Source organism: Dasypus novemcinctus, chromosome X, assembly GCF_030445035.2.
Source record: "Dasypus novemcinctus isolate mDasNov1 chromosome X, mDasNov1.1.hap2, whole genome shotgun sequence".
In the NCBI taxonomy this organism is placed as follows: Eukaryota; Metazoa; Chordata; class Mammalia; order Cingulata; family Dasypodidae; genus Dasypus; species Dasypus novemcinctus.
Window position 1 is genome coordinate 109,741,625 of NC_080704.1, and position 26,657 is coordinate 109,768,281.

At 44.8% G+C, this 26,657-nt stretch overlaps 2 protein-coding genes across 13 annotated transcripts in view; one reads left to right on the forward strand and one right to left on the reverse strand.

The window, feature by feature from the left end:
- The window catches only part of PLP1 (proteolipid protein 1), a 121,076-nt gene that overhangs the window by 10,793 nt on the left and 83,626 nt on the right, over positions 1 to 26,657 (forward strand). The window contains exon 2 of one of the 12 annotated variants that reach the window (XM_058292002.2): positions 16,363 to 16,471. The exons of the other annotated variants lie outside the window; for them this stretch is intronic. The gene's annotated coding sequence lies outside the window, so the exon portion shown is untranslated. The remainder of the gene's footprint in view (positions 1 to 16,362; positions 16,472 to 26,657) is intronic. 12 annotated transcript variants of the gene reach the window in all.
- On the reverse strand, positions 3,244 to 22,889 carry LOC101447780 (glycine receptor subunit alpha-4). Its single transcript, XM_004469647.4, has 8 exons — positions 22,762 to 22,889; positions 22,412 to 22,479; positions 21,566 to 21,789; positions 21,344 to 21,426; positions 19,722 to 19,862; positions 16,713 to 16,927; positions 12,358 to 12,507; positions 3,244 to 6,765 (listed from the first exon to the last, which is right to left on the reverse strand). The coding sequence occupies exons 1-8, from the start codon at positions 22,838 to 22,840 to the stop codon at positions 6,475 to 6,477; spliced, it is 1,251 nt and encodes a 416-aa protein (XP_004469704.2). The 5' UTR covers positions 22,841 to 22,889; the 3' UTR covers positions 3,244 to 6,474.

Genomic DNA, 26,657 nt, shown 5'->3' on the forward strand with positions numbered 1-26,657 from the left:
TAATGCATGGAACTGAGAAATAGGAGACCTGGGTTTTGGTTTTGCCCCTATCACTAACTCTTTGCAAAACTTGGGCAAGTCATTCAACCTCTTTGAGCCTATTGTCCTCATCTCTTGCAAGGATAGACGGTTATCTTACCTCAAAGATTTGCTTTGAGGATGAAATGCCACTTATGTGCTTTGAAAGGAAAAAAATAAAAGATGCATGTTACCTCGATACTATAGTCCATCATGAAACAACCCTTGCAAAGTATAGTTGGGGAGAACTAGTGCTGCAAATGGGTGGTTGAAAAGTAAATTGAGATCTATAGTCCTTGCTACTTTAAAAAATTATTCAGCAAACATTAATTCATTTTATGCTATTGACTTGGTATGAGGAATACAAAGATAAATTCATTATAATCTCTGACCTCAAACTCATATTTATGCATGAGGGAAAGAGGCCCCAAACCCCACTATATAGTCTTACAAGTATAAATGTAGAATTTTGTACAGGGCATTATTGGAAATCTATATTGTCTAGAAGTTGGGGAGCAAGGAATTTGAGAAGGCTTCACAGAAAATGTGGTACTTGGCCGGAGTCTTGACACGTAAAAGAGGTCAGGGAACTGCATTTAAGGGTTAAGGAATAGCATGTGCAAAGGCACAGAACATTAGATGGGATGAATTGTTGGGTTTAGGTAACTATGGGTAGATCAATATGGTTAAATGCAGAATGCATTTAGGGAAGTGAGGAGAGAGATGAGAGAAGAGGGTAGAGGCATTGGCAGGGGCTAGAGCAGAGAATTCCTTGTAGGCCAATCTAAGGAAATTAGGTTTTTATCCCCTGTAATCATTGGGGAGCTATTAAAAGCTTAGTTCAAAGTGAGAAAGTTTGACAAATAGATCTGTGTTATTGGAAGATCAGATTGGAAATAGTGTGGAAAATGGGAAACCACAGTGGAGTCAGAAGTTGAACCAAGATAAGGTGGAGAATAGAGAAGGATGGAGAGATTTCAAAAATATTTGAAAGAAAGGGTGAACAGGGCTTGGTGATTGATTTCTTATGAGGACTGTGTAAGAATGTTTTTTTTCCTTTAGGACCTGGAAGGCCTTTCAGTCATCAACAAGGTGGAGAAACCGAGGCTTAGAGAGGAGCAAGGACTTTCCTAAATTAACAGCAGAGCTGCATCCTTAATCCAGGTGACTCTGAAGATGGCTGTGCTGTGTTACCTGGACTTAAGACCCAGGTCTTAAGTCACAAACACACTTACTAGGTGTGTGTGTGAGAGACCTGAGGCCTCAGTTTCTCCATCTGAAAAATGGAGACAAAAACAGCCTCCCATGGAGCTGATGTATGATCCATGGCTAATGCATGCGAGGGCACTTTTAACATGCTCTTTATAACTTACTCCTAAATCCTGTTCACTCTGCCATGCTAGTCTCCATGATTTTGGCTTGACATTTGAGGCCCCTCACAACCACCTCTCTGTCCCACTTGGAGGAGGAAGTTTTAATGAGAACATGAGTTTTTCTGTTCTAGACATGTTATAGTTGAAGTACTTTGGGACATCCGGGTGGAACTGTTCAACAGAGAATTGTATATATGGGACTAGACCTCTGTAGAGTCTGAGCTAGAGATAGAATTTTGAGAATTATCAGCATACAGGTTATCCCAGCCATGGAAATAGTAGAGAATAGCCAAGCAGTAGATGTACAATAAGGAGAGGTGAGAGCCAGAGATGAATTCCTGGAGAATAGGAAGAAGACCAAGGAACAATTGTCAGAGAGACAAGAAGTGAACATAGAGAGTGAAGGCCAAGGGGAATTTCAAAGATGGTGTGGAGAGCTTTGACAAATGTTACAGAGAGAAAAGTCAAGAAAGATTAGAACAGAAAAGTGTTAACTTTCATTTTCTCCCATAAGCCTTTTTGTCCTTTCCATTTATTTATTTATTTATTTATTTATTTATTTATTTATTTATTTATTATTAGAAAAGTTGTGAGCTTATAAAACAGTCATGCATAATGTGCAGAATTCTCATACATTACCCCTCCACCAACACCTTACATTGTTGTGGAACATTTGTTACAGATTATGAAAGACTGTTACCACTAATTATGATCCATAGTGTACACTTGGTATATTTTTTCCAAATAACACTATTATTAACTTTATGTATTAGTATCATACATTTGTTATAGTTCATGGGAGAACATTCCCATATTTGTACTGTTAACCAGAATCCATCTTCCACCACACGGTTCAGTGTTATACAGTCCCATGCCTTGTACATTCTATCCAAAGTATATACTCAGTATCTCCCATAAGCCTTTTGTCCCTGTCTGCCTTACACTCCACAAAAGAACTGACACTCTGAGAGTTGAAATGCTCAAGTGACACTTAGTTATTTTCTCTTTTCCCTGAGCTGTGCATATGCTCCGATCTTCTCCAAAACATTTCACCTCCTGGTAATAGCTATACGTGTCCCCACTTGCCACTCTCCACTCTCGGTTTACTATTATCAATGTTGTAATTATTATTATTATCTAATCATTGCTGTCTGTTGAAATCCTAAATTCAAATTCACTGTGTTTAGATTAAAGAGCTTCCTAGACGGCTGCATTGATGATGAAAGATAAATCAACCAAGCATGGGAACAACCACTGTATTAAGAAGTCAGTACTATCACTTGCTTAATGGAAGAAATGTAGAATGAGCTCTTAGAGGACAGGGACTGTGTCATTTACAAATGTGTAGCCTGCACAGCTTCTGATACAGAGCAATACTCAACATGTATAAGAAGAATGAAAGCATGAATTCTCACTTGCTTTATTACATACTACATTTCTACTCACTCTTCTCTTTCCATTAATTTCTTAATCACAGGAAAATAGACCTGTAAGGGATCTGTTGTGGATTGTGTGTCCCAGTTTAGACATGTCCTTTTTTTTTTAAGATTTACATATTTATTTATTTTCCCCCTTTCCCCTCCTCCCGTCCTGATGTTTTTGCTTTCGGTGTTGTCTTCTTTTCTCATTTTCTCTCCTCTAGGATTCACTGGGATTCGATCCTGGAGACCTCTGATGGGGAGAGAGGTTCCCTGACAATTGCGCCACCTTACTTCCTGGTTTCTGCTGCACTTCACCTTGACTCTCCCCTTGTCTCTCTTACAAGCTCACAACTTTTCTAATAAAAAAAATAAATGGAAGGGACAAAAAGGCTTATGGGAGAAAATGAAAGTGATAAATTTTGTTCACTATCTTTTAATTTTTTAAATATTTTTATTATGCATGTGAACTTATAAAACAATCTTGAACATGTATGGAGTTCCCATACAATACCCCTCCACCAACATGCGACATTTGTTACAGATTATGAGATAATATCATTACACTGTTACCACTAACTATGGTCTATAGTATACATTTGGTATATTTCCCCCTGTACTCCCCTATTATTAACACAGTACATTTTTTTTTCCACACAAAAGTTGTTTTTATATTTGACTATAAATTTTTGGAGAGCAAGAGAACTTATTCGTGGATTGAGAGGAAACAGGAACACAGACCAGAGTTTTTCCAAAGAGCAGAGGTAACTGACGGGAAGATGGACATGCTGATAGCCTTAATGACAACTGAATAAATAAAGTCCTTTCTCTGGAAAAAATTAAGTATAAAATTAAAAAACTGAACTAATAAAAACACCTGAAATACTTTATGTAGGAAGTATTTAGCCATTAAAAAATATGTTGTTTTAAAACTCAAAATCACTTCATAAAGTGATCTAGGCAGAAAATACTGTGGATCTCTGGAGGGGTGAGTGCTACAAAAATGAGGAGAAATGGAAGTGACCTCTAAATAAGCCTCTTGTATCACCTCCTGCCAATTTACTGTGATAAGAAGGGTCCAAGTTCAAGAATAATTCTGGGATCAATAAGAAGGACTGGTTAACAATACAAATATGAAAGTGTTCTCTCATGAACTCTAACAAATGTACAATACTAATACATGGTGTTAATAATAGGGAGGTGTATGGAAAAAATATATACCAAATGAAAGCTATGGACCACAGTTAGTGGTAATAGTCTGATCACATTCTTCCATAATCTGTAACAAATGTTCCACAACAATGTAAGTTGTTGGTGAAAGGGTGATGTATGGGAATTATGCACATTATGCACGATTGTTTTGTAAGCTCACAACTTCTCTAATAAACAAAAATAATTCCATGATCAAATGGATTGCTAGGTGTCAGATGCTCCCAGTGAGATGCAGCACTCCCACCCTACCCCACAGTACACATGTGGGAAGGGTGAAGAAAATGAAAACCATTTGTACCTGATTCTGACACCATACATATCCCTTCTCCACTTGGGAGTTCTGGTGGGGAGGGACAGTACCTTCCACCTGGCATTGCCTCTGAGTAGCTTTGTGAACTCCTTTGGGCTATTATGTTGGTTGGTACTTTGACTCCTTTGCCTCCCAGCACCAGCTGATGTCCTGAGCTGAGTCTCAGTTGGGCAAGCACTATTGCTCAGTGGTGTAGCTGTCTCCAGGGCATTGTTCTTGAGACTTCCAACAGGGCAGATTTGTGTGGTTGGCCCATCTGGACAAGATCTATAACAAGTAGAGCTCTGTGCAATAAGCTCATCTCCATAGTCCACACCACCCCCACCCCCTGCTGCTATCCCCGCCTTCGGGCTGCAGCAGCCTGACACCCCAGCCCCACCAGGCAGAATATCAAAGAGATACTCTCTGCTCCTTTCAAAAGAGTATTGCTTGTGGACTCTCATTGATTGGTGCTACCTGGGCAGAACTGGGAAAACAGGGGCTCTCTCTGCCCTCTCAATTCCATCTTCTTCCTTAAGTCTGTTCTTTTGTTTTGCATCTCCTTGGCAGTAGAATTATAATATTACTAAAGTTAATTTCTGAAGCAGCTACCCTGGTCAGCCCATAATGCCCTCCCCAAAGCCAAGAGACAGACAAGAGGAGTGTATCACAGTGAACAAGAAAAATTGGACAAGCTCAGTAGGAAAGGGGGAAAGAAAGTTGAGCTCTTGGTTTTACTATAGGATCTGTTTTGGTCATTGTATTTATTGATTTTCAATTTTGAACAACATGTGGGAGAGGGGGGCAGAAAAAAGGGAGGAAAAGAAATGGAAGAGGAAGAGGGAAGGAGGGAGAAGGAGAGAGAGAGAAAGGGAGAGAGAAAATGGAAGTGATTGGACTCACACAGTTGATTTATTCTAGGTCCAGAGAAAAGGACAAGATGCATAAAAGATCATTTAATCACCTCTTTCAGTTGGGAGCACTACAAATTAATCTCTCCGGTTTCAGTTCTACAGAGTACAGGAGCATTTCAAAGGACTTAGCCCACCAAGCCCATGCTGACCCCTGTCCCAGTGGTATCTGAGCCCTGAAATGAACTCTTCCACACCAGTCCTCTCTACTTTAACATTTCTGGTAGCTTCAACTGGCTGATACCCCTCTTCACTGTCGAAGAAGAAGGGAGATGAGAGAATGAATAAATTTATGAGTCAATTTATGACTCTTAAATTCTCAAAAGTACTAAATGTTTGTTCAGGATAGCTATACTCTATATGACAGCCTTCCCTAGGAACCTTGAAGCCTACTCTAATGCCTGGCACCTTGTGTTATTTTGTCACCAAAAGGAGGTGAAGGAGCATGTTAGGAATGAGGGGTATTGGAAAGTAAAGAGGCTTGGAAGAAAAACAAATTAAATGAAAGCACAACCAACAAAAGGTTCTCTGAGGATAGTTTCTGTATTATACTCCTTCTGGGTCCTACTGCCTTAGATCTCACTTTTCTTGAATGTTTTCTGGCATCATTAAGTAAGTTCCTTGGAGAACTTTTCTCTTTTTACATTTTCCTGCAGCCTAACAGACCCTGTCACCATGTAGTTGGTTAGGGAATAGAACAAATATTCCTGAGACCAGGAAGTTCAAGTTGATCTGGAAGAGTAAGCTCAGAGTTCCTGCCCCCATTCTGACAGTGTTGGGCTTCCTAAGAGACTTGAAGACCTCACTTTGGTTTGTATAGCAATGCTCTACTCCGGGTCAGTATCCAGGTGGGGGTGGCTGGGAGAGGAGTGGTACAGATTAAGATAATAAAAGTCAGAATCTAGTAGCAGTTGGTCTGAGTATTCTCCACTGATTTACTGGAAAACATAGAGGCCCCAGCAAAGGCATAAAGTCATCTTGTCCCCAGGAACATAGCCAAGCCTTAATCTCATGAGAAATGGGAAAGCATGGAGAAAATCTGAATTGGGGTAGATAAGCCATCTTTGTAAGTAAAGCCCCCATTGGCACCATGCAGTGTAGGCCCATATAGCTTTGGGATTGGTAGCTGAAATTATGAGTGGGAAATCAGGAAGGAATTGTCCAAGCCCCTGATGGAATCTAGTGAGGGGGAAAGCCCATCCAAGAGGAAACAGGAAACCAGTAATAGCTGGACTCGGTAGTCCCCACCCTAGTCACAGTGCCTTGTGGATATCTTCTGGCCTTAGCACTTTATAGACAACCCAGTAGAAGATGTTGAAGATGAGAAAAGTGAAAGGGAAGACAGCCCGTGAGACGGTGTCAATCCTCTTGGCTCGGTCCACATAGAGTTTCCGCATGGTGTCTGCCTCCCTTAGAAGAGGGACTGGAGGTTGGGGGCTATAAATGCCGGAAATTTCCATTGGCACTCCATCCCTTCCTTGCAGGCAGTGGCCTAGGCCATAGCCACGGAAATAGAAGCGACTTTCTCGGATGATATCTTCCTCCTGGAATTACAGGGAAGTAAAGGCAGAATTTGAGGTCACAGCTCTAAGGCATAGGGGATAAGAAACCATACCACACACAAATGTCTCATAGATGATGCACAGTAGAAAGGATGGCTGAGTATACTAGCCCACTGAATTCTTTATTATGGCCACAAAACTATTCATGAGATAGAGATATTCTAAGTTGCTATACATCATATGTGTGGTATATATTATGATTTCACTAGCATATAGGCCTTGAGCCTACCTTTAAAAAAAGCATAACATCATTTAGTGCAATCTAAATCCAAGGGAAGTGTCAACCCACTGTGAGATGGGGCTTACAGACATCTCAATGTAAAGTTATCTCTGACTGATAAACAGAATAGACAGAACATTGGAGTCATTAGGCAGCACAGTTGAGACATTTACTCAGTGAACTTGACTTTAATGACCTTTAAAAGCTGCAGAATTAGTTCTCCTTGTACCTGATATCTTTTAAAAATTGTTTCTCTCAACTCAAAGCTGAACATTCTAAAAGCTTTAATCGACCCTAATGTAGGTTAGTCAAAAAAGGGTAAAGGTGATCACTTTATTGCAGACGTGTGTGCTCCTTTGAAAATAAACAGATTTTGACATAGTGGTTCAGTATACCCAGGGTAGCATTTATTACCCAATGCACATTCCATTCATAAACAACACATGCATTATGATGAACACGTTAACACTGAGGAAGTGGATTTATACAAGTACTAAGTAATGCAGCATACTACAGGAAGTTCATTTATCCAATATTCAGTCAGTTGATAACCTTAAGTAAAAATAAAACATAACTGGTCCGCAGTCCCTGACTCAGATCCTAATTACTCTTATTTTACATACAACCCAACAAACATTTTTGTTGTTGTTTTATTTTTTTTAGGTACAGGGGTTGGGGATTGAACCCGGGACCTCATATGTGGGAAGCTGGCACTGAACCGCATTGGCTTCACTGAGTTGGTTGGTTTTATCATTTGTTTTGCCTGTTGTTCAGTTTTGTTTTTTCAGGAGGTACCAGAAACCAAACCCAGGACCTCCTATGTGGGAGGCTGGAGCTCAATCACTTAAGCCACATCTGCTCCCCAGTCATGATTTTATGTACTTCTAAAGGACATACTGATTATCATAAATGGTGGTTCATAGCCTGGAATTCAGACAGAGGACAGGGAAGTATATACTTAGAATCAGCTATCTAAGAAATCACTGAAGTGAAATGCCCCCTTCCAGGATGATGCCAGCTAACATCTCTGTTTGCCCTCAACTGAGGGGATTTTCAGGACATGGATTTCAATTTCAAAACTTGGAGTGTCCTGGATAAACCAGCCTGGTTTGCCCCGACTGAAGGAGTTCCTGGGACACAGGACTTTCAGTATTTAAACTGGGAAAGTCCAAGGCAAACTTGGATGAGTTTGTTACCCTACAGCTATATGAGGCATTTAGTATAGATCACACAACATGTACATGAAGATTGTATGGCTATGGCATAGAAATATACAATATATGGATGAAGTAGATTCTCCATGCTCTGTGTAGTTATACACCATAGGGCCTTTATAAATAGGTCCTCTGCAGCTATGGTTAACACCTTAAAAAGGGAAGTTTGTAGATGAGATGTTGGTATGGTGGGGTCCTAGTCACCGTTGATTATTATATCACTAGAGGCTGCATTAGGCTTCAAGAGTGGGCAAGCTCAGGCCAGAGGTTCAACAATGTATCACATTTCTTTCTCTGTTCCTATGGGTTCATGGTACACCCTTGGGAAAACTTCCTCAGTCTTCTTCATGGCCATATCCCCAGGGTCTAGTAGAATGCTTGGCACCTAGTAGGCACTCAATAGATATCTGTTGAAGGAATGAATGAACTGATGAGCCACATGCTTCAGAATGTATGAAGGGAATGGTTTTGTGTTCTTTTGAATCCAGTGTCCTCTCAGGGTGTCAAACTGAAGATTCTATTCAGAAGAGAATTGTACTTACAAAGTGCTTGGCAGGAAAAACCTTTACTCCCTGCCCCACACCACACAATGGCCTGATGTCCTTCAGCCTCTAGAAGGAAAGTAGCACCCTTGGAAAGAATCTAAGGCTGCCTACCAAAGAGCTTTGCTGGCCAAGCCTTGATTTTGTTGAGTCTTTGTGGAGACAGTTGTACATGTGTAGGCCAGAGGCAATTCACTATTTGTGTTGAGCTTGGATCCTGAGTTGTTACATTGGGGCAGCCGTGGGTCCAAAGAAGGGAAATGGGTCTGTCTAAGCTCTCTGATCAAAGCTAGTTCTATAGCCATTCTCACCAAAGGTCTTGGCTTAACTCACATGTATTTTCTAATTCATTTTTATGCTACCCTTACAAGGGAAATTGTGCTGCATTCATTTTAGAGATCCAGAGGCAAACAAGATAGGTCTCAAATAATTGACAAAGGGGGTGGTAAGGAAAATTATTTTCTCTCTTGCTTTCCAGTTCAGGGTACCTCAACCACACCTGTTCCCCACTTCTCATCCTGATTCCCTCTGCACTCAAGCTGGAAGAATATAAGCACGAATAGACTTGCTTGTAAAACTTCTGAAAGAGAAAGTTGGAAACAACTGCTGATTCTTATTCTCTAGAACCAATTATTTCCTCACTTCTACCATCACAGTAAATCTAAAGGGAGTTATTGGGAAATATTCCCAGGCTGGAAAGAGCCATTTCTCACAAGAGAGAAAGTGGCAAATGGACTAATCTGCCCTTGTTTCTTTTAAGTTTTAAATGTTATACCTCTTGTAGTCAGGGGGCCAAAAATGGTAGGCCTGAAATCCAAGAGTGAGGGGTCCTGGATTTATCTATTTAGGCCAAATTCAGAGGTGTGTGTGTGTACGTGTGTTGGGAGAGACAACAGAGACTTAAATACCACTTTGTGGCTTCCACAGCTGTTGAAGCAGAATATTTTTTTTGTAGCTATCTACAGTGAAGGGATTCTTGGGGGGGGTTGAGGGGAAAGTGTATCCAAAATCAAGCTGGGAGGGAATGCACCGTGTAGGAGGTGAGTTATGGAGATGAGAGGGAGTGACGTGTATTGATGTGAGAAAGGCTGGAAGACGTTTGAGAATAGGGGGACATATGTCAGAGGATGGAGACAAGTAGCATTCTGGGACCAGGACCCTGAAGGAACTTGGCACTATTTTGAAATTTCATCCAGTTTTCAAGTTATTCTTTTGACAATGGCAAGGCTTTCTCTCTGCCCAGTTTGAGAGAGCTGTTGCCAATCAGCCTGCGAAATTGAGTTAGTGGGCTGAGTTGTATGGCTGCTGGACTCAGAATCTAGTGCTAGGGCCTGTTGAGGTTATGGGAGAGATAGCCAGACCCTTCCCTGGGAAACTTTAGACTAGCTGGGAAGACAAAGCAGAAATCCATGGAGAAATTTAAGCCACTTTACACAGGGACATGGAAGAAGGACCCCGCACAGTGGGGATGGGTGGTTGAAGAGAGATTAGAGAACAGGATTAAGACTGGAACAGGATGAGTGCCTGGCTGGTGCCTAGATACTCCTAACTTGCTCTTGACTAAGAGTTCCCTGATAATCCTATTGATTCACCACTCCTGCCCCCTCCTCTCAGGGTAAGGACTTCTGCTTCTCTAGCTGAAAAAGTATGACCAAGAGAGATTCTAGAAATGGATTAACTCTTCATCGACTTTACCAGTTTGCTTGGTGTCTCCAGGTTTCCTGCTGTACAGTTCCACTGGGATGGCAATGGCTTTAGGACACTCAAGAAGGGACATGATTAATGGCACAGGCTTTGATTTCCAAGTTTTATTTACATCAACAGTAAGCCTCAGCCCACTTTCGGGCAGGCTCCAGCAGCTTAAGCAGGGCCCAGGCTGTTGTCCTAACTTTGTAATAATGAAGCACAGGTTATGACAGACTCCATTATGAGCTCAGGATAAACATACTATATATAAGCAGGAGGGGACAAGCTGTGGGTAGTTGGGGGTTCCCTGTACGGGAAGGAGGTGGGACTAGTGTCACCCTGGGGTACCTCTACAGTAATTGAGGTCATCTTTTGTTGCTGGGACACCCATGCAGGCAATTTAGCTGGCAAACAGACTCTGAGCTGGTTGACAGCCTGCTCTTTTTTCCAAGGTAGGCTTTGAGAAGCCATCGAGATCAAAATCCCTTTAAATAGAAAATTTTTGTACCTGCAGGCACTGGTTTATGACACTGCTAATGAGCAGGTAGGGACAGCTAGCTTAGAAAAGGGTACACCTTCTTTTCCTGACCCTCTGCCAAGTCTAGATTTTTTTTTTCCTAACCTCCGGTTTGGGATCTGAACGTTTAAAGGGAGTGTTTTAGGTCTGGAGAATGAGTTCTAATCAAGGAGATGCAGTTGTGAATCACTCCACTAGAGGGCAGGCTTTCCAGGGCCCAACTAAAGGACTAAAGCGAGGTAAGAATTGATAAATTTGGACGAATCGCTAGAGGAGACAGAAACCCTGTTCTCAGCAGAAAAGGACCTTAACAATAGACATGAAGCAACAGAGATAGTTTGGAAGATATTTTTTAGTGTGGATATGGTAGGGATTCCCCAGAAGCAGCTTAGGTGGGGAGTGGGGTTTTAGGAAGAGAGGAGCCCCAGCGCTAGTGTGACCTGGACAGGCTAGAGTTGAATTTTAACAGTGGCCTCAGGTCACTATTTCCTGTCCTTCTGATAGTCATTATGTGTTTGCCTCTTTGGCCTTGGAACCTCCAGATTAGGCAATAAACAAGGAGCCAGAGCTCAAAACAAACAGAACTCTAATGGTTAAACAACAGGTAGGTACCTCAGCAGGGGCTTTCAGCTTTGTCATAATTGGGCACTTACTCCCAGTGAAAGTGGCTCAGGCTCCTCTGTTGTCATGACAACTTACCTTGCACCTATTGTCTGGGCAATGGGAGGTAAACTATCTCTGTTGTCATGACGACAGGATTCCTATTATATTTCCCCAGATGAACACTACTGTAGGAGAAACAGGGTTAACAAACAAGAGTGAGGGAGAAGAACAGCTCAAACCCAAAAACTCTGATTTGCCCAATAAAGATCAAGGAGAAGAAATCCAATAGCCAGAAGAAGCAAGTAGTTATTTTTCAATTCCAACTTCGTTATGGGGACCCTTTTACAATGCTTCCCTAGAAGGGGACCAATGCCCAACTCTTGAATTCTCAACTAGCAATCAGTTGGTATGGCAATTTGGGGTACCTTCCTTATAGGTGGAGGAAGAGTCAGGTGCAGCCATTACTAATTCTCAAAGCAATCTTGTGTAAACTAACTTGATAATGTCCTAATGTAAAATAAGCACATTATTTCAGGGCTTACTAGGCCTCAAATTTTTATCACTCCCCTACAATGGTTATTGTCCTATTGGACAGAGAAGGCAATAGAATCAGAGGTTTCATTACTTAGCTTATCTGTGACCAGCCTGGGACCAGAATCCAGGGTTCCTTATCAGCCTGACTTTACTCATAGTCCTGACAGCCATAGGTTGGGTCTTGGTTTATGGGAAGAGGAGTAAGGAGGAAGGAGTCCAAAGGAGAACAGAAGTGGGCCCCTCCTTAGTTGTACTCACCATGCGTTGGCGCCTCTGCCTTCTTCCAAGTCGCATGAAATCCTTATGCTGACGGGAGACAAAATTGACAGCAGCGTACTCCAGCAGGGCAGCAAACACGAAGAGCAGGCACACAGCCATCCAGATGTCGATTGCCTTCACATAGGACACCTGAAACATACACCCACAGAGCAGTCAGCCTTCTTGGAGTCCTCCCATGGCATATCCAGTGGATTGCCAGTCCATACCAATTGCCTGCTGTTCTTCAGTTTTATCCTGAATTTTTTTCTGTTTTTTAAAGAAGCTTTCCACGATATGTCCCACTGTCTGCAGGCCCATGTCAAAGAGATTGGACTACCCATCTTTCTTCACCTCTCTGCACTCTCTGCCCTCCATTTTCATCTGCCTTTCCTCCCTACATTTCTTTTCCTTTCTTTTTTTATTCTTCTTGTAATTCTGCTTCTTATTCTTTTCATTCTTATCTTCTTCTGATTCTTTTCTTTCAATAAAACAGCAATGAACGTGAACATTGGGTTTATTTGCCCTCTTATCTCCGAGGATCTCACAATCACTGTGGTGCCTGGGCAGGGCTGATTATGGGAAATAAGAGGTCACTCAAAGCCCAGTGAGGAAAGGTCTAGATCAAGATTTTCAAGTGATAAGGCAGCACTAGGATTTGAGGATTCTGGGCTTTCAGGTCAGTGGCGTTGCTATTTATATAGGCTGCAGTTCTCACTGGTAGGCTAGGAACTCTTTCCTTTCCCTCCTCCACCCATATTTTCCCCTTGTCCCTGTGGTTTTTCCTGCTGCTCTCCATGAGAACCCTTGATGAGAAATCAAACTCAGTAGTGAGCTAGAGATGAGATCAGGGCGGGGCTCTGAGGTAGCGATACCCACTTTCTGCTATAAACACTTTTCTAATTGCAAGACACTGTTGGCATCCACCCACCCAATCCCTGGTGCTCTCCTCTCACTGCCGGCATTGGCAGCCTCTGCAAGGTGGAGTACTTTCTCTCTCACTCCCCTTGTGAAGGAAGGCTAAAACACTCACCTCTCTCCTGGAACAGGGTTGCTTCTGGGTGAAGAAGGGAGGGGACACAGAACTCAGGTTTATGAGGTCCTTTCATCTCCTCAACCAGATCAACAACCTGCATACTTTCAAGTTGTTGAGTTCATCCCATACTACTCCCTGGCATGGGTGGAATTTAAGCTCCCAAGTGTATTTGATAATGTTTAGAGATATTTGTCATCCTCACAATTTGGGAGGAGGGTGCTACTGGCATCTAACAGGTACAGACCAGGGGCTCTGCTACATATCTTACAATGCACAGGGCACTCCCATCCTGGTCAACAACAAAGAATTAATTATCCATTCACAATGGCAATAGTGTTGAGGTTGAGAAACCCAGAGCTACCTCCTTTAGGGAGATTCCAATGAGGTGTTGGTGGTGGGTTTCTAGGGAACCCTGATTAGGCATCCCTCCATGTCTCCACTTTTATACCTACTAAAAGGGCAGCCTATTTTCTTCACCATCCTAGTAACTGTTGGAAAGATCAATAATGAATTAATGACAAGGGAGTTCCATGAAGGGCTTTGGACCATCACAGGGAAAGGACACATTAAGGATCTTGTTAGTGTTGAGTGTCAATAAAACATCTTATAAATATCTCTGGAATCCATCTACTCACTATCCTAGCTCATCTGAAGGAATGCAGCAGTCTCCTAAATAGTCTCCCTGCATCTAATCTTGTCACCTCCAATCTGTTCTCCAAACAGCAGCCAGGTTTTGTTTTCAAAATGTAAATCTGATCATATCACTCCCCTGCTTACAAACCCCTTCAATTTCATCTCTCCCCTTGCAATCTGTGACCTTACTATAGTGAACTGTTTCAGTATTTCCCCAAGGAACCACACACACAGATTCTCCCTCTTTCTCTTTCTCCCTCCTTTTTTCACCTGGATAATTTTTACTTAGCCTTTAGCTTTGACTTTAGTTCCTATATTCTCTGGAAAGCCTTTCCTGATAATCCCAGTCTGGGTTGGTTGCTCCTGTTATATGTGTTCAAGTTACACCTTCTTAGCATACATCACACATACTTGGCTGTTTCCTCCATTAGCTCTTTGAGATGACAGGGACTGTTTCTATCTTTGTTTACTATTCTATCCTCAGGCCAAGTGCCTGGCACATAGTAAATATTTGTTGAATGGATGGATGGATGGATGGATGGATGGATGGATGGATGGATGGATGGATGGATGGCTTGACAGTGTGCTTGTTCTGCTGTCCTCTTTTTCCACTACCTGCCCCGACAGCAACCTGCTCTGAGCCCCCTGTAGTTTTGTAGATCAAGGATCTGGCAAACTGACAGTGATCAGTGCCTTTGCAAGCACCCATAGGAGCAAAGATGAAGTGGTTGCCTGGAAAAATGGGGAATGGTCACTCCATCTGAGTTCGCTTACAAAGTCCTCTACCTTTCTCATCCTGGACACTAGAGTTATATTGGGTGTGGGAAGGGTGTGGCTTTCAGCAGCCCGTGGTCTGGCCCTACCTTTTTTCCTTGAGGTTTCCACTAAATTTAATGTTGGAGGAATTCCACAGTGAGCAGAAGCTTCCTGGCTTACTTGGTCCCTTGCCCTATGGAGCTGGCTAATAAGGCTATTTAGATTGGGGCACGTGCCTTTGCATTTTGCTTACTGACCAATGAAGCCATGCAAAAGTCATTCAAATCTGACAAGAAGGCACCAAATGCTTCAATAAAACAACTCTCCAACAAAGACCTTTTTTTCCAAATGAGGAAACTCAGTGATTCCTAGGAGCAGATGGATTGTGCTTGTTCACAGAAGGGGACCAGAAAAGGAAGTTCTCTTGGCAAGAATAGGGCATAGATTGTAGCACCTCCTGAGTTAGAGAAGAATCTCCATGTGTGGCAGCAGCAAGAAACTAGGGTAGGGATCTTAGACTTGAAATTCTTTTCTGCCTCTGGTCTTAATACAAGGCTACTACCACAATATGGCCATCACAGCCCAACTTGGTTCTGTAGCCATGCTCGACCCTGCCTCTCAGAGTCTTGCCAATATCTTGATCCATCCAGGAAGCACATTTTCCTGGAAATGAGCCCTGACTACTTTTCCTGGAACCCTTGATCCTAATCTGAGCTTTGTCACTGCTTTATCCCTATGGGACTTTGGACTACCTCTAATGTTTCCTGCAACTGAGAACTAATTGGAATAACACTAGCTGCTTTAGCCCCAGGTCCATCATTCAGTTCTTTCTATCCTGACACCTAATAATAATTACAATAGCTAATTATTATCATTGTAATAATAACTGCTCAGTAAACATTTATTATGTTCCAAACACTGTTCTGTATGTTTATATATTATTTATTTCTCACAACAATGCTGTGGAAGAGGTCATATTCTTATTTGCATGGTACAGTTGAAGAGATGAAGACATTAAGGAATTTTGCCAAGGTTATCCCATTAGTAAATGATGAAGCTAGAATTTAAATTGAAATTTGTCTGATTGTAATCTCCTACTCTGTACCCTTGACCACCACTGCCCCCATTTAGCAAAATCATAGAATCACTGTGGATGACCCAGTTTACCACCATTTAAGTCCTTAGTAAAAGTTTTTGTGTGGAACAAGCACTGGGAGATGGGAGATCACGAAGCCTGGTTCCCAATAAACCAGAGCAAGAGGGAATTGTTCACTGTAAGGTCCATGAGGAACGGTGTTGCTTTTGCTTCCCATTATTTCTCCATGGTCTAGTACAGTGCCTGGTACATAGTACATGCGCAATAAATATGTACTGAATGAATGAATAGCCTTGTTCCCTGATCTGCTTAGAGCCTTACTGGCTGAAGTACCTTGAGGTGACCTCTGAATTCCCTGCATGAAGACATGAGGCAGGGAGATCCTGGGCCCAGTCTCATCAGCACAAATTTCTCTGAGTAATCAAAACATCACCAGGCCCCAGCTGATCAGAGTCCACTGACCTTAATTGCTATTTTCTACCTTCAGATTTTCTCATCCCAGAAGAATGGACACTGTCTTTAGAGTTCTTTGGAACAGTAACTGATTTTTTGACATATTAAGAGGATATCCTATGATTTCCTGAACAACGTCAAAAGTAAGTCAGGCACTGTCTCCACTCATTCCCTAGCTAGGCAGAACCCCCAACCCCAGCCACCACAATGTTATCAATGTTTTTAGCAGTATCTTATGGGGGAAGAGAAAATGCAGGATACCTGTTCTTGCCCATAGTCTCTTCTCAATCTTAAATCCTAGGTAAAGAGTGAGCAGAAGGGAGCATGGGATGAATGGGAAATGGGGAGCTCTATGGCAAGCAAATTCATTGTGTGTCTCTTCACCTTAGGCAAAGAGGCCCGGGAGCCAGAGCTCTGGGTTGTCATGGTGAGCACAGTGGTGATGCCTAGGCCCACACGGGCAGGGGCAGCATCCATGTTGATCCAGAAGGAGACCCAGGACAGGATGACGATGAGTAGGCTGGGGATGTACATCTGGATCAGATAGTAACCCATTTGCCGTTCCAAGTGAAATTTCACCTCAATGCAGGTGAATTTCCCTGCAAGGAAAGAGGTAATGTATCAGGCTCCAGGCCCCCAGCCTACAGCTGAGCCTGAGGAGCAGGACCGGAGCAGCACTATTTCTGTTGGCCACCCTCAGGGTACCTCAGGTTACCCCTGGTAGTACAGAGGTATATAGTGAGGGTGCTCTTAGAACAGCCATCAAGACTTGGCCTCATGCTCCCAGCACTTTAGTTTCCAGCAGAAGGCTTTCCAAGTGACAGCACAACAAGAGAATCAAGAGTGGGAGGACTCTGGAGCCAGACTGCCTGAACTTGAACCCTGGACCATCTGTTCACTAGCTGTGTGACCTTGGACAAAATAGCTCAACTTGCTGAGCTTCAGTTTCCTTGCCTGTAAAATGGAGTAATAATAATATCACCTCCATCACAGGGCTATTGTAAGAATTAAGGGAGATTATGTATTTTGAGGTGCTGTTACTATTGTTATCATTTATTAACAAAGCAATTAGCTTAGACTCAACTCAGATCTCAGCAGCCTTGCTTGTGCTTGCTGGTACCCCAGGAGCTCTCCAGAAACAACAGTTCACTGAAATAAACGCTGCCTGTGTCATGACCAAGTGAGAACAGTCAGATAGCAAACATCTGGAAACAATGCCCAACAGAGACCAGCTCTGGACAGCAGGCAGTTGATTTTCATAAAGCAGCGGGCAGCCGCATTCTATTCCATCGACAGAAAGTGCCTTGGCCCCAGGCACAGGTACTATAGTTTTGCCTCCTCTGCCATCCATCTTCACTTTCCCCTGCTTTGCACTGTACCGAAGCTAAGAAAACACACGCTCAGAACTTCTCCCAGAAGCAGACTGAGAGTATAACCAAAGCAAAAAGGGAAGGATATGTATATTGGTATTTTATTCTGGCCTAGGCGTGCTCTTATCTGACCTACCTGATTCCTCAAGGTCAGTGATTCCATCCGTGACTGATTATGGCTTTGACATGCTGTATGACACAGTGGTCTCCTACAGTTCCTTGAGTCTACTTTACCTCACCCCATCCCTGTTTTTTTTTTGCTACAATGTGCCTTTTCTAGGTACCCATATTTTCGTTCCCTCCCTCCTTTCCTCCTTCCTTTCTTTTCTTGTTTTTTCCATGGAAGTTTTATTTTTAATTACAAAATTAACACATATTTAGTATAGGGAAAAAAGAGAAGTAGAGAAAGAATAATATTCTTAACTCACAATTATCAAGCCTCTACTATGTGCCCTCACTTTATATACTTTATCTCACTTAATCCCACAGCAACTCTTTGAGATAGGTAATATCCCCATTTTACAGATAGGGATACTGAGGCTCAATGAAATTAAGTTAAGTTCCCCATGTACACTCAACTAGTAAATAGTGGAGCAGAATTCAAACTCAACTCCATCTGATTCCAAAGTTATTGATCTTTTCCACTCTATCACACTATTTCAGAAACATTTAGTGCTATTTTTTTTCCAGGCATGTTTTTGGTTTTTTCTTTTACTGCAACATAATCATTCTGTGTATGCAATTTGGAATCTGCCCCCTTTTCACTTGCACTTTCCCATATTGATATAAACCCTTGCAAGCATCCTTTTTTAAGGTCTATGTAATATTTCACCCAGCAGATGCACTATGTAATTTGCCTAACCCCTGCCCTATTGGTCAATATTTAGAAAAGTTCCAAGTTTTTGCTAGGATAAACAGTGACCCAGGAAACATCTTGAAAGTCTAAAGTCAATTTGATATTTTGTAATATTTTCTTATAATAAATTCCACGGAGTGGGATTCTGGATCAACATGAAGGAAAAAATTCTAATTTCTATACTAAAGTTTCTCCAAGTATGCTCCCTGGACCACTTGCATGAGAAACTTCTGGATACTTGTTAAAATGCGGATCCCTGGGCATCTCTTTAAATGTAGGTAATCAGAATCTCTGAGAGGTAAAGTCTAGGAATCAATATTTTAACAGGTTTCTCGGGGAAATATAACGAGCACCAAAGTTTGAAAACCCCTGACCTATATACAAATTGCCGACCTTTTTCCCTAAAAGTTTATACCAACTTCCACTCCCACCCACATTTTCTAAATTCCATGTTCCATTCCTCTCTCCCACTCCTCACAACTCCACTTACACACACGTATGTTTTCAGAGGGCAGCATCCAAAGCATATCAGAGCACCATAGAAAGAACCTAAGATCTCCCCTCTTTAGCCTATTGCCCTTTCTCAGGTTAATAGCTCCTACTAGCCAAATTACCAAACAAAATGAGAAATCAGCAGCTCCTAGGAAAGCTGCAGGGGGCAGATGCTCAGGCTAGAAAAGCAGCCTCTCTCCACTTGCTGACCCACATTACCCACCTGCGAAAATAAGCCAGTTCCCCAGTTCTGCTCAGCCATTGGCTAACTATTCCCAGATGCAGAATCCCCAACTTCCATGTGAAACTGGCCCCAGGAAATGTGGGACACTCCCTGCTATTCACTGGCACAGGCCCATTTGCTCTGCAGCCTGCAATAGGGCTTTGGAGCAAGAAAGACCTGGATTTGAATTCTAAAGCTAACATTTACTAGCTGTGTATCTTGGACAATCGACGTAACCTCTTAGAGCCTCAGTTTTCTCTTATGAAAAATGGGGCTGATAATCCCTCCCTTACAAATTTATGGTATATAAGAAATGAGATCAGATACATGAAGGATTTAGCACCATATCTGGCACAGAATGGACCCTCAGTAGAGGCTGGCTTCCATACCCCTTCCCTCCCAGCAGTGCATTCTCTCCTATCTCACAGCCAGTAAAGATCCTGGGCTTTTACCTGTGTTGTAGTGCTTGGTACAGTAGCCTAGATCCTTCTCATCCCGCAAAATAAACTGGGGCAGAGTCAGGCCCTCGGCCACTTGGACAGCAGGAGCATCTTCTAGCCACTCAAACACGAGGTCATTCATGGTGTAGCCAACTGAAAGTGACAGAGATGGCAGAGGGCTTCAGAGCATGGGTTTTGGGTAGAGATCAGGGGGGAGGTTCATAACTGGCAGGAGAGATGAGCTTCATGCTCATCTTAGAAAGAGACTCTTCCAGAGAGGGTACTCAGCTGATTGTTTCAGGGGCCCATCTCTCAGTGGATAAACCAGGAAGATACCAAACTTCTCTCCTACCCAAATCTCAAGCTTGAGAAAGACTAAAGGAGAAATTACGCTGGTGGACCTAGAAAGCAGATCAAAAGGGTTGGAAAGATGTCAAGGAACCCAGCTGGGAACTTCCTGCCATAGCTCAAACCCAGGGGAGTAAGCATGTTTACAGACTATATGTCTTGAGCTGAGCCAGCCTCACCCTGGGGCAAGGAGTGCTATTTATACCTTGCCAGTCTTACATGGGACAATATGCACAGCACAAACTCCTATCCAGGGCCTTGAATTGGGACAAATTGAGAGCTCACATCAAACATGGCAGGTTGCTCACAGATAGCTAGCAGTCAAGGCTCATGCCACGTATATAACCATATTCTTATATGTCAGGGAGACATGGGAGAAGCAGTGGCAAGGTTCCTAGATGTCCAGTTTAAGGCCTTGACCCAGGGTAACTGTGTGACTTTGGGCAAATTGCTTCCCCATCTGTAAAATGGGGGTACTAGTACCTGTTCTACCCATCTTTCAGAGTTGTGAGGGGGAGATGAGAGCCTGGGTGTGAAAGCAGTTTATTAACTCCAAAGAGCCAATCACACAGGGCATATCCTATTCATCATTGTTATTGTCTGCTGGAGCAACCTTACGAGTCATCTTCTCTGAGGACCAAGCATCTATCTTCTGATCTCACAGTCACATTTCACCCAGGAAATGGAGAGGGAGTGGAAATAGGCGATGTTCCAGGCTTGTCATCCCTTAACCCCTCTGTACTTTAGGCATCCTCTTCAGGCCATAGACTACCCCCTGGCTGACCTCTCCACCACTGACACTGTCCTATGCCTAGAACTGCCCTCTCCCAACTCTCTATAAAGTTTATCTGTGTTCACAGGTAATCAGGGCCCAAAGAGTTTCCCTTCCCTGCCAATACTGGCGTTTCTATAGCATCTTCAATGTCTTAATTCAGAGGGAGTAAAGGTAAAACTACTGCAGGCACTGTGATAGGGAACATGTTATGGGGCAGTGGAGGTATCCCTCAAATGCCCCCTACAACCAGCACAAGAACATTTTTATGAAAGGTCGGTGTCTTCCCACCCCCTGACCCTGACCAGCAAATAGTACAGAGATGGAAAAATAAACTGCGCTGGGCATTAGGAAGCCCTAACTCCTAGTCTCACCTGGGCCAAGAACCAGCTGTGTGTCCCTGCATAACTCCCTCTGCACTCTGGGTTCCCCTTTTTCTTGTTTGGAAGATTAGAGGATGGGAATAACTAGCTGATGTTCTAGTCTACCCCTGTGACTCCCTAGGGGCACTCACAGCTCTCCAGCTGCATCGTGCAGGTCTGGATGTCCATGGGAAAGTTCTTGAGGTCCATTGGGCAGGACAAAATGAGAGTCAACCTTATGGGGAAAGAAAGAAAGAAGTGGCATCAGCTTACTGGGGCCCAGCTTCAGTACAGGAGATACTTACCCCAACCCTCAGCCTCTGGCTGGCATCTTTCCCTTGCCCCAAACTCTCCTGGCTGACCATCAGGTGCACCTGATGCTGTAGAGCACATTCCCATTCTTGAAGATGCGCAGTAACTTGTTGTCTGTGGTCACCTCATGGAAATTGGCCCCTTTCTCATTGGCAAAGAACAGGTCTGGCTTCCAGATGGAATCCAGCATGGAAGGATCAAGGTCCAGTGAGTCGTCAGGATACTCTAGGTAGGTCAGGCGTGGGTCATTCCACTGCTGCCTCAAGAAGACATTCACCCGGTAGTCCTGGGAGGTTGCAGAGATGGGCCCATCAGAAGCAATGCTATTCCCAGGGGCCCAGCAAGCCTACGTGGGCAGGAGAGCTATGAGGAGGAAATGTTGGGAGCAACTCTCAGAATCAGTGGGCATTTTCCACTGGAGAAGGGGCTTGCCTTAGGCTCGCATGGCAATGATGGGAAGGGAAAAGAGATTTATTGAGCCCTTGCTGTGTGCCAGGCCTTCTGCTAAGTGCTTTCCACATCTGCATCATCTCATCTAAATTGCTCATCAACTCTGCAAGGACAGCGCTGCAAAGATCCCCATTTTACAGATGAGGAAACAAAGAGAGATTTAAGTAACCTGCCTAAGCTCACAGAGCTATTATATAGTAGAGTAAGGACCGAACCCGGATTTGTCTGGTTCCAAAGCCTGTGCTCCTGATCAAGCTACCTCATGCATTTCACTATCAACTGCTTGGGTTTCTCTGTCTTTAGTCATGGAAACCTGGGGCTGGGGAAAGGTGTCTTCCCAGTGTTTTGGTCATGACCACAAAACAGGGAAAGGAAAGCAGAGGGAGGAAATGATTGCTATCTGGTAGGCTTCTCCCATTCAAACTTGAGTGGGAGCAGGGGACAGGGAGACCCCTTACCATGGTGGTCTCGGTGACGGAGCCAAAACTGTTGATGAAGATGTTGCAGGTCACGTTCACAGGAGGGCCTAAAGGCAGCAAAGCACAGCCCATTGGCAGGGCATTCCAGGATGCTGGGAGGAGGCTTCAGGACTCCCGCCAAGAGCTTCTGGGCAGGGCACTGCTGGCGAAAGCAGTCCAGCAACACAAGCCCATGGGCAATGGGGAGGAGAGGCTCCTTCTGAGCTGCCACAGCTAGTCCTGTACCTCCAGCCTCCTTTCCTTGGGGCAAGGAATAGAGGCTGACTGGATATTGTGTCTCCAAAAGGGAAGGGGAAGGATGGTCTTTGTCTAGGATGAATTTTTCTTACCTTTAAAATTGGGCCGAATCCTGGCATCATAACCAGATGTTCGCCCCATAAGCTTGTCCAGGAAATCAGAGGGGGACATGGGCTCAGGAACCACCTTGGTCCCAGATTTGACTTCCTCTTTTGCCAAGGCCACTCTGGACAGGAGAGGTAAAGAAGCCTGAGTACAGTTGCATTCTGTATCTATCATAGGTTGCTTCTACCTCCAACCTCACCATCTCCCCATCATGCAGGAGGACAGGAGAGGATCTCTGGGTGCCCATTTGCAAAATGAGAACAAAAATGGACATAAGCCAACACTGTAGCTCACTAGTTAGACCTAGAAATATGTTTTCACATCTGTTAGGTCTTTCTAGCCTCACAATTCTCAGTGTGATGGGGGTGAGGACTGATAGTTCCATTTACAGATGAGAAAACTGAGACCTCAAGAGGAGTGAATTGTCCAAACTCTCAGAGTTAGTGAGTGATCGGGTCAGGACTCAAACCCAGGTCCAAAGCCTCATCTAGTATGATCCTTCTGAAGGTGCCTTGAAAGCACTCAAAGAGGAGTGATGTCTTGCTGGAAAAAACTTGGCTGCAGCAACATTTTGAGCATCTGAACTTGTCAAGGATGGGAAGGGCTGAAGGAACACTTACATCCCTGAGAATTGCTTTCAGTTGTTTGGGCATCGTGCTGGACTGTTCAGGATCTAGGAACCACCTTCTGGGGAGGAAGGCTTGGCTTCTGGCATTTGTTCCAGGAGGAAGCTATGTTTTGAGCTGGACCTTAGTTCAGGGCCATGGCAGCTGCGGGCACATAAAGGTGCTTTGAAAACAAAATAGGTGGGAAAGCAGAACCCTAGGAACACGGGAAAGCCTCCTAGCAAGATGGCTATGCTGAGAAGGTCAACTCCCATCTTTATCTCCCTAACAACTGGATTTTGAGGAACGAGCTGGTAGGCTTTGGTCTGACCTAGAAGCCAGCCCCCTTCTCCCCTGACAAGAGTGTTCCTTTACAGAGCAGTAAAGCCTCCTCCATGAGCCCACTTATCTGCCTACCAGCCAACAGGTAGACTAGGGATCAGGCAGGAGCTCAGCAAAGACTTGGGGGAAGGGGGCAGGACTTGGGGCAGAGCTCAGGCTGGGCTCCCGCCTGGGCCATGTGCCTCTGCTCTATCCTGCCATCACCACTGCGGCATGTACCCCAGCCAGGTCCTCCACTACCACAGCTGCTGCTGCTGCTGTGTAGAGCTAGGTAGGTGACAGGGTGACTGCTGTCATGGGTCCTTGTCACCTGTGTTCTGACAGGCCTCTCTTTCCCAGTAAATCCATGCATTGACCAGTGATAATTTAAAAATACATGGGGAAGCAGCTGTGGCTCAAGCAGTTGAGCTCCCGTTTACCATATGGAGGACCTGGGTTCGATCCCCTGGACTTCCTGGTAATAAAAGAAAAAAAGATGCCCCAGATCTGCATGGTGCAGAGAGGCACAGACCCCTGTGTGGTGAAGTGACACACCAAAGACGATGATGCCGTCAGATAGACTGAGGCACCAGGCTAAATGCTTTACGTACCTTATCTTGTTTAGTTCTCACATCAAGCCTCTCAGGTAAGTATTACTATTATCCTGACTTGTTCAGGATCATACACCAGGAAGTGGTAAGGCTAAGATTCGAACCCCAGTCCTATCGGACTTTGAAACTAAGTCTATCTACCCCAGTACCATGATGCCAGGAGCACAGGGTGGGCTGAGAAGGAAATAGAGGGGGGGGGTCAGCGGCATCCCCTCCCTGACCTCTAAGAGTCCTGCTTCCTTGAATCGCCTGAGCAAGAGGAAGCTCTTACCTTGGGAACAGAGGCTACTCTGCCCCCAAGCAGGGGAGCAGGCCCAGGCTGCCAGAACAGGTGACCTAAGCAGCCTCTGAAAGTCCGAGGGGGCTGGTCGTGATGCTGGGGCAAGCAGAAGTCAGTGACTTCTCCCCAGGACGTCCACATCGGCCAGGTGCTATTGTTACTGGCCACCTGGCCCCTGCCCACAGGAAGGCCACATGGTCCTGTGCATGGAGCACCTGGACCCTCCCCAATGACCTTGTCCCCACTGTGCATGTGCTGTGCATGGAGCACCTGGACCCTCCCCAATGACCTTGTCCTCTCCCGCTAGCCCAGCCCCAGGACCCTGGGACAGGCTGTGGGTTCAGTTGTCTTGGGCCCCAACCCCTGCTGCAGCCCCTTTCTCCAGGGGCTGCCTTGTCTGAGGACCTGAAAGCTATGTCGCTGTGTATGGCCACTCCTTCCTCTCTTCCATTCCTGGAATGTCCCAAACACTGATAGGACTTGAGAGGTTACAGAGAGCTGAAAAAATCTTGCACATGCAAGGCCCTGGGAAGGGGTGGGGGGAGTACTCTGATTCTGCCACTGTGGGTACCTGAGTGACCTTGGACAGGTCACTGCCTTCTCTCAACCTCAGTTTCCGTATGTACAATAAAGGATTTGGACTCAAGACTGTCTAAGGGCCATTCTTGCTCTGACCACCATCCAGCCTCCAAACTCAAGCAGGAATGCCGCAGCCTCCCCTCCAAGAGGGCCAACAAGCCCCACCTGAGTGCACCCTTCCACCCGTATCCTCTGACCAACCACCAGAGTGGCCATTCCACTCTGAGCTGCTTTTCACTTAAGAAGTTTACTTCCCCACACTGCATCCCCACTTTCCGGCCAGCCAATGTGCCTATAAGCCGTGGGGCAGAAGGCTCCCAGAGGCAAGCAGCTCTGGTATACTCCTTGAATTCATAAGAGGAGGAGGATGTTGCAGTGGTACTTACAACATCCCCCACCCCGGGAGGCACTCCTTGCCCAGTCCACAGGTATCCTTCCCTCCTCAGTTCACACTGCCAACTTAGATTGCCTCCTGGTCTAATAAGAAAGTCAGAATGGTTGAGACATTTACAGGGGACCCAAAGCATATTTTGCCTCCAAGCCCTGGAAAAGATAGCTACTTAGTGCTCCTCTAGGGACAGCTAGAAGCCAGGCGCTCATGGACAGGGTAGTTGCAGAGGGCCAAGGCTCAGCCAGTCCACCTCCATCCTGATGTGGTCTTTAGGTAAACCCTGCTACTTGAAGTTTCTCAGGCAGCCAGCTGGCAGGTGTTGCTGTCATTTTTAGGGAGCTGAGCAGAGTGTGGCCAAGCTGGTAGGGAGACAGGATTGGGTGGCAGGACAGTTGGCCTCTCTTCCTGGGCTCAGCCACCAAGCCCCTACCCAAGCTCAGGAAGCTCCTACCCATGCAGCAGCCTTCCCACCAGCGCTGAGCCTCAACATGCCTAGTGAAAATCTCCTAGGTCCTTATTGGGGAAGGGATATTCTCCCCTGGAGCCCTCCAGGCTGTGGGTTTTTTGGAAACTTAGAGGTAACTGTGCCGTACGCCCCCAGCTACCCCCCACCAGGAGACTTTAGTGTTCACATGCACTCAGCTCACCTGAGGAGGACCTGCCCTGGCACGGTCCAGAGGAGAAGGAAGGAGAGGGTTGCCGGAGCAAGAGTTGCCATTCTGCGGGGACCCTGGAGCCCTTTCTCAGCCTGGCTGCAAGGTGAGGGGGGATATCACCAAACGCCCAAAGCACAGAGCCTGCTTGCACGGAGCCCCAAGGGCCAGGCTAGGAGTTGCGCACGTTCTCTTTCCTCCTCTGCTTGCGTATCCTCTGCCCTGTCTTTACCAGTCAGGGGCCAGAACTATTCCCCTGGAAATGATCCTGACACTGATAAGCCTACTTGCCTAGGCTCACCTCAGGCTCCCGGAGGGCCTCAGCTGGCTGGGCCAGGAGCTGGAAGAGATTATCTTTGGGCAGCAGTCACTCTCTAAACCCTGGAGAGTCTTGGAGGGGAGGGAAGAGGGAGCCTGGTAGGAAGATGTTTCCCTCCCTCTCA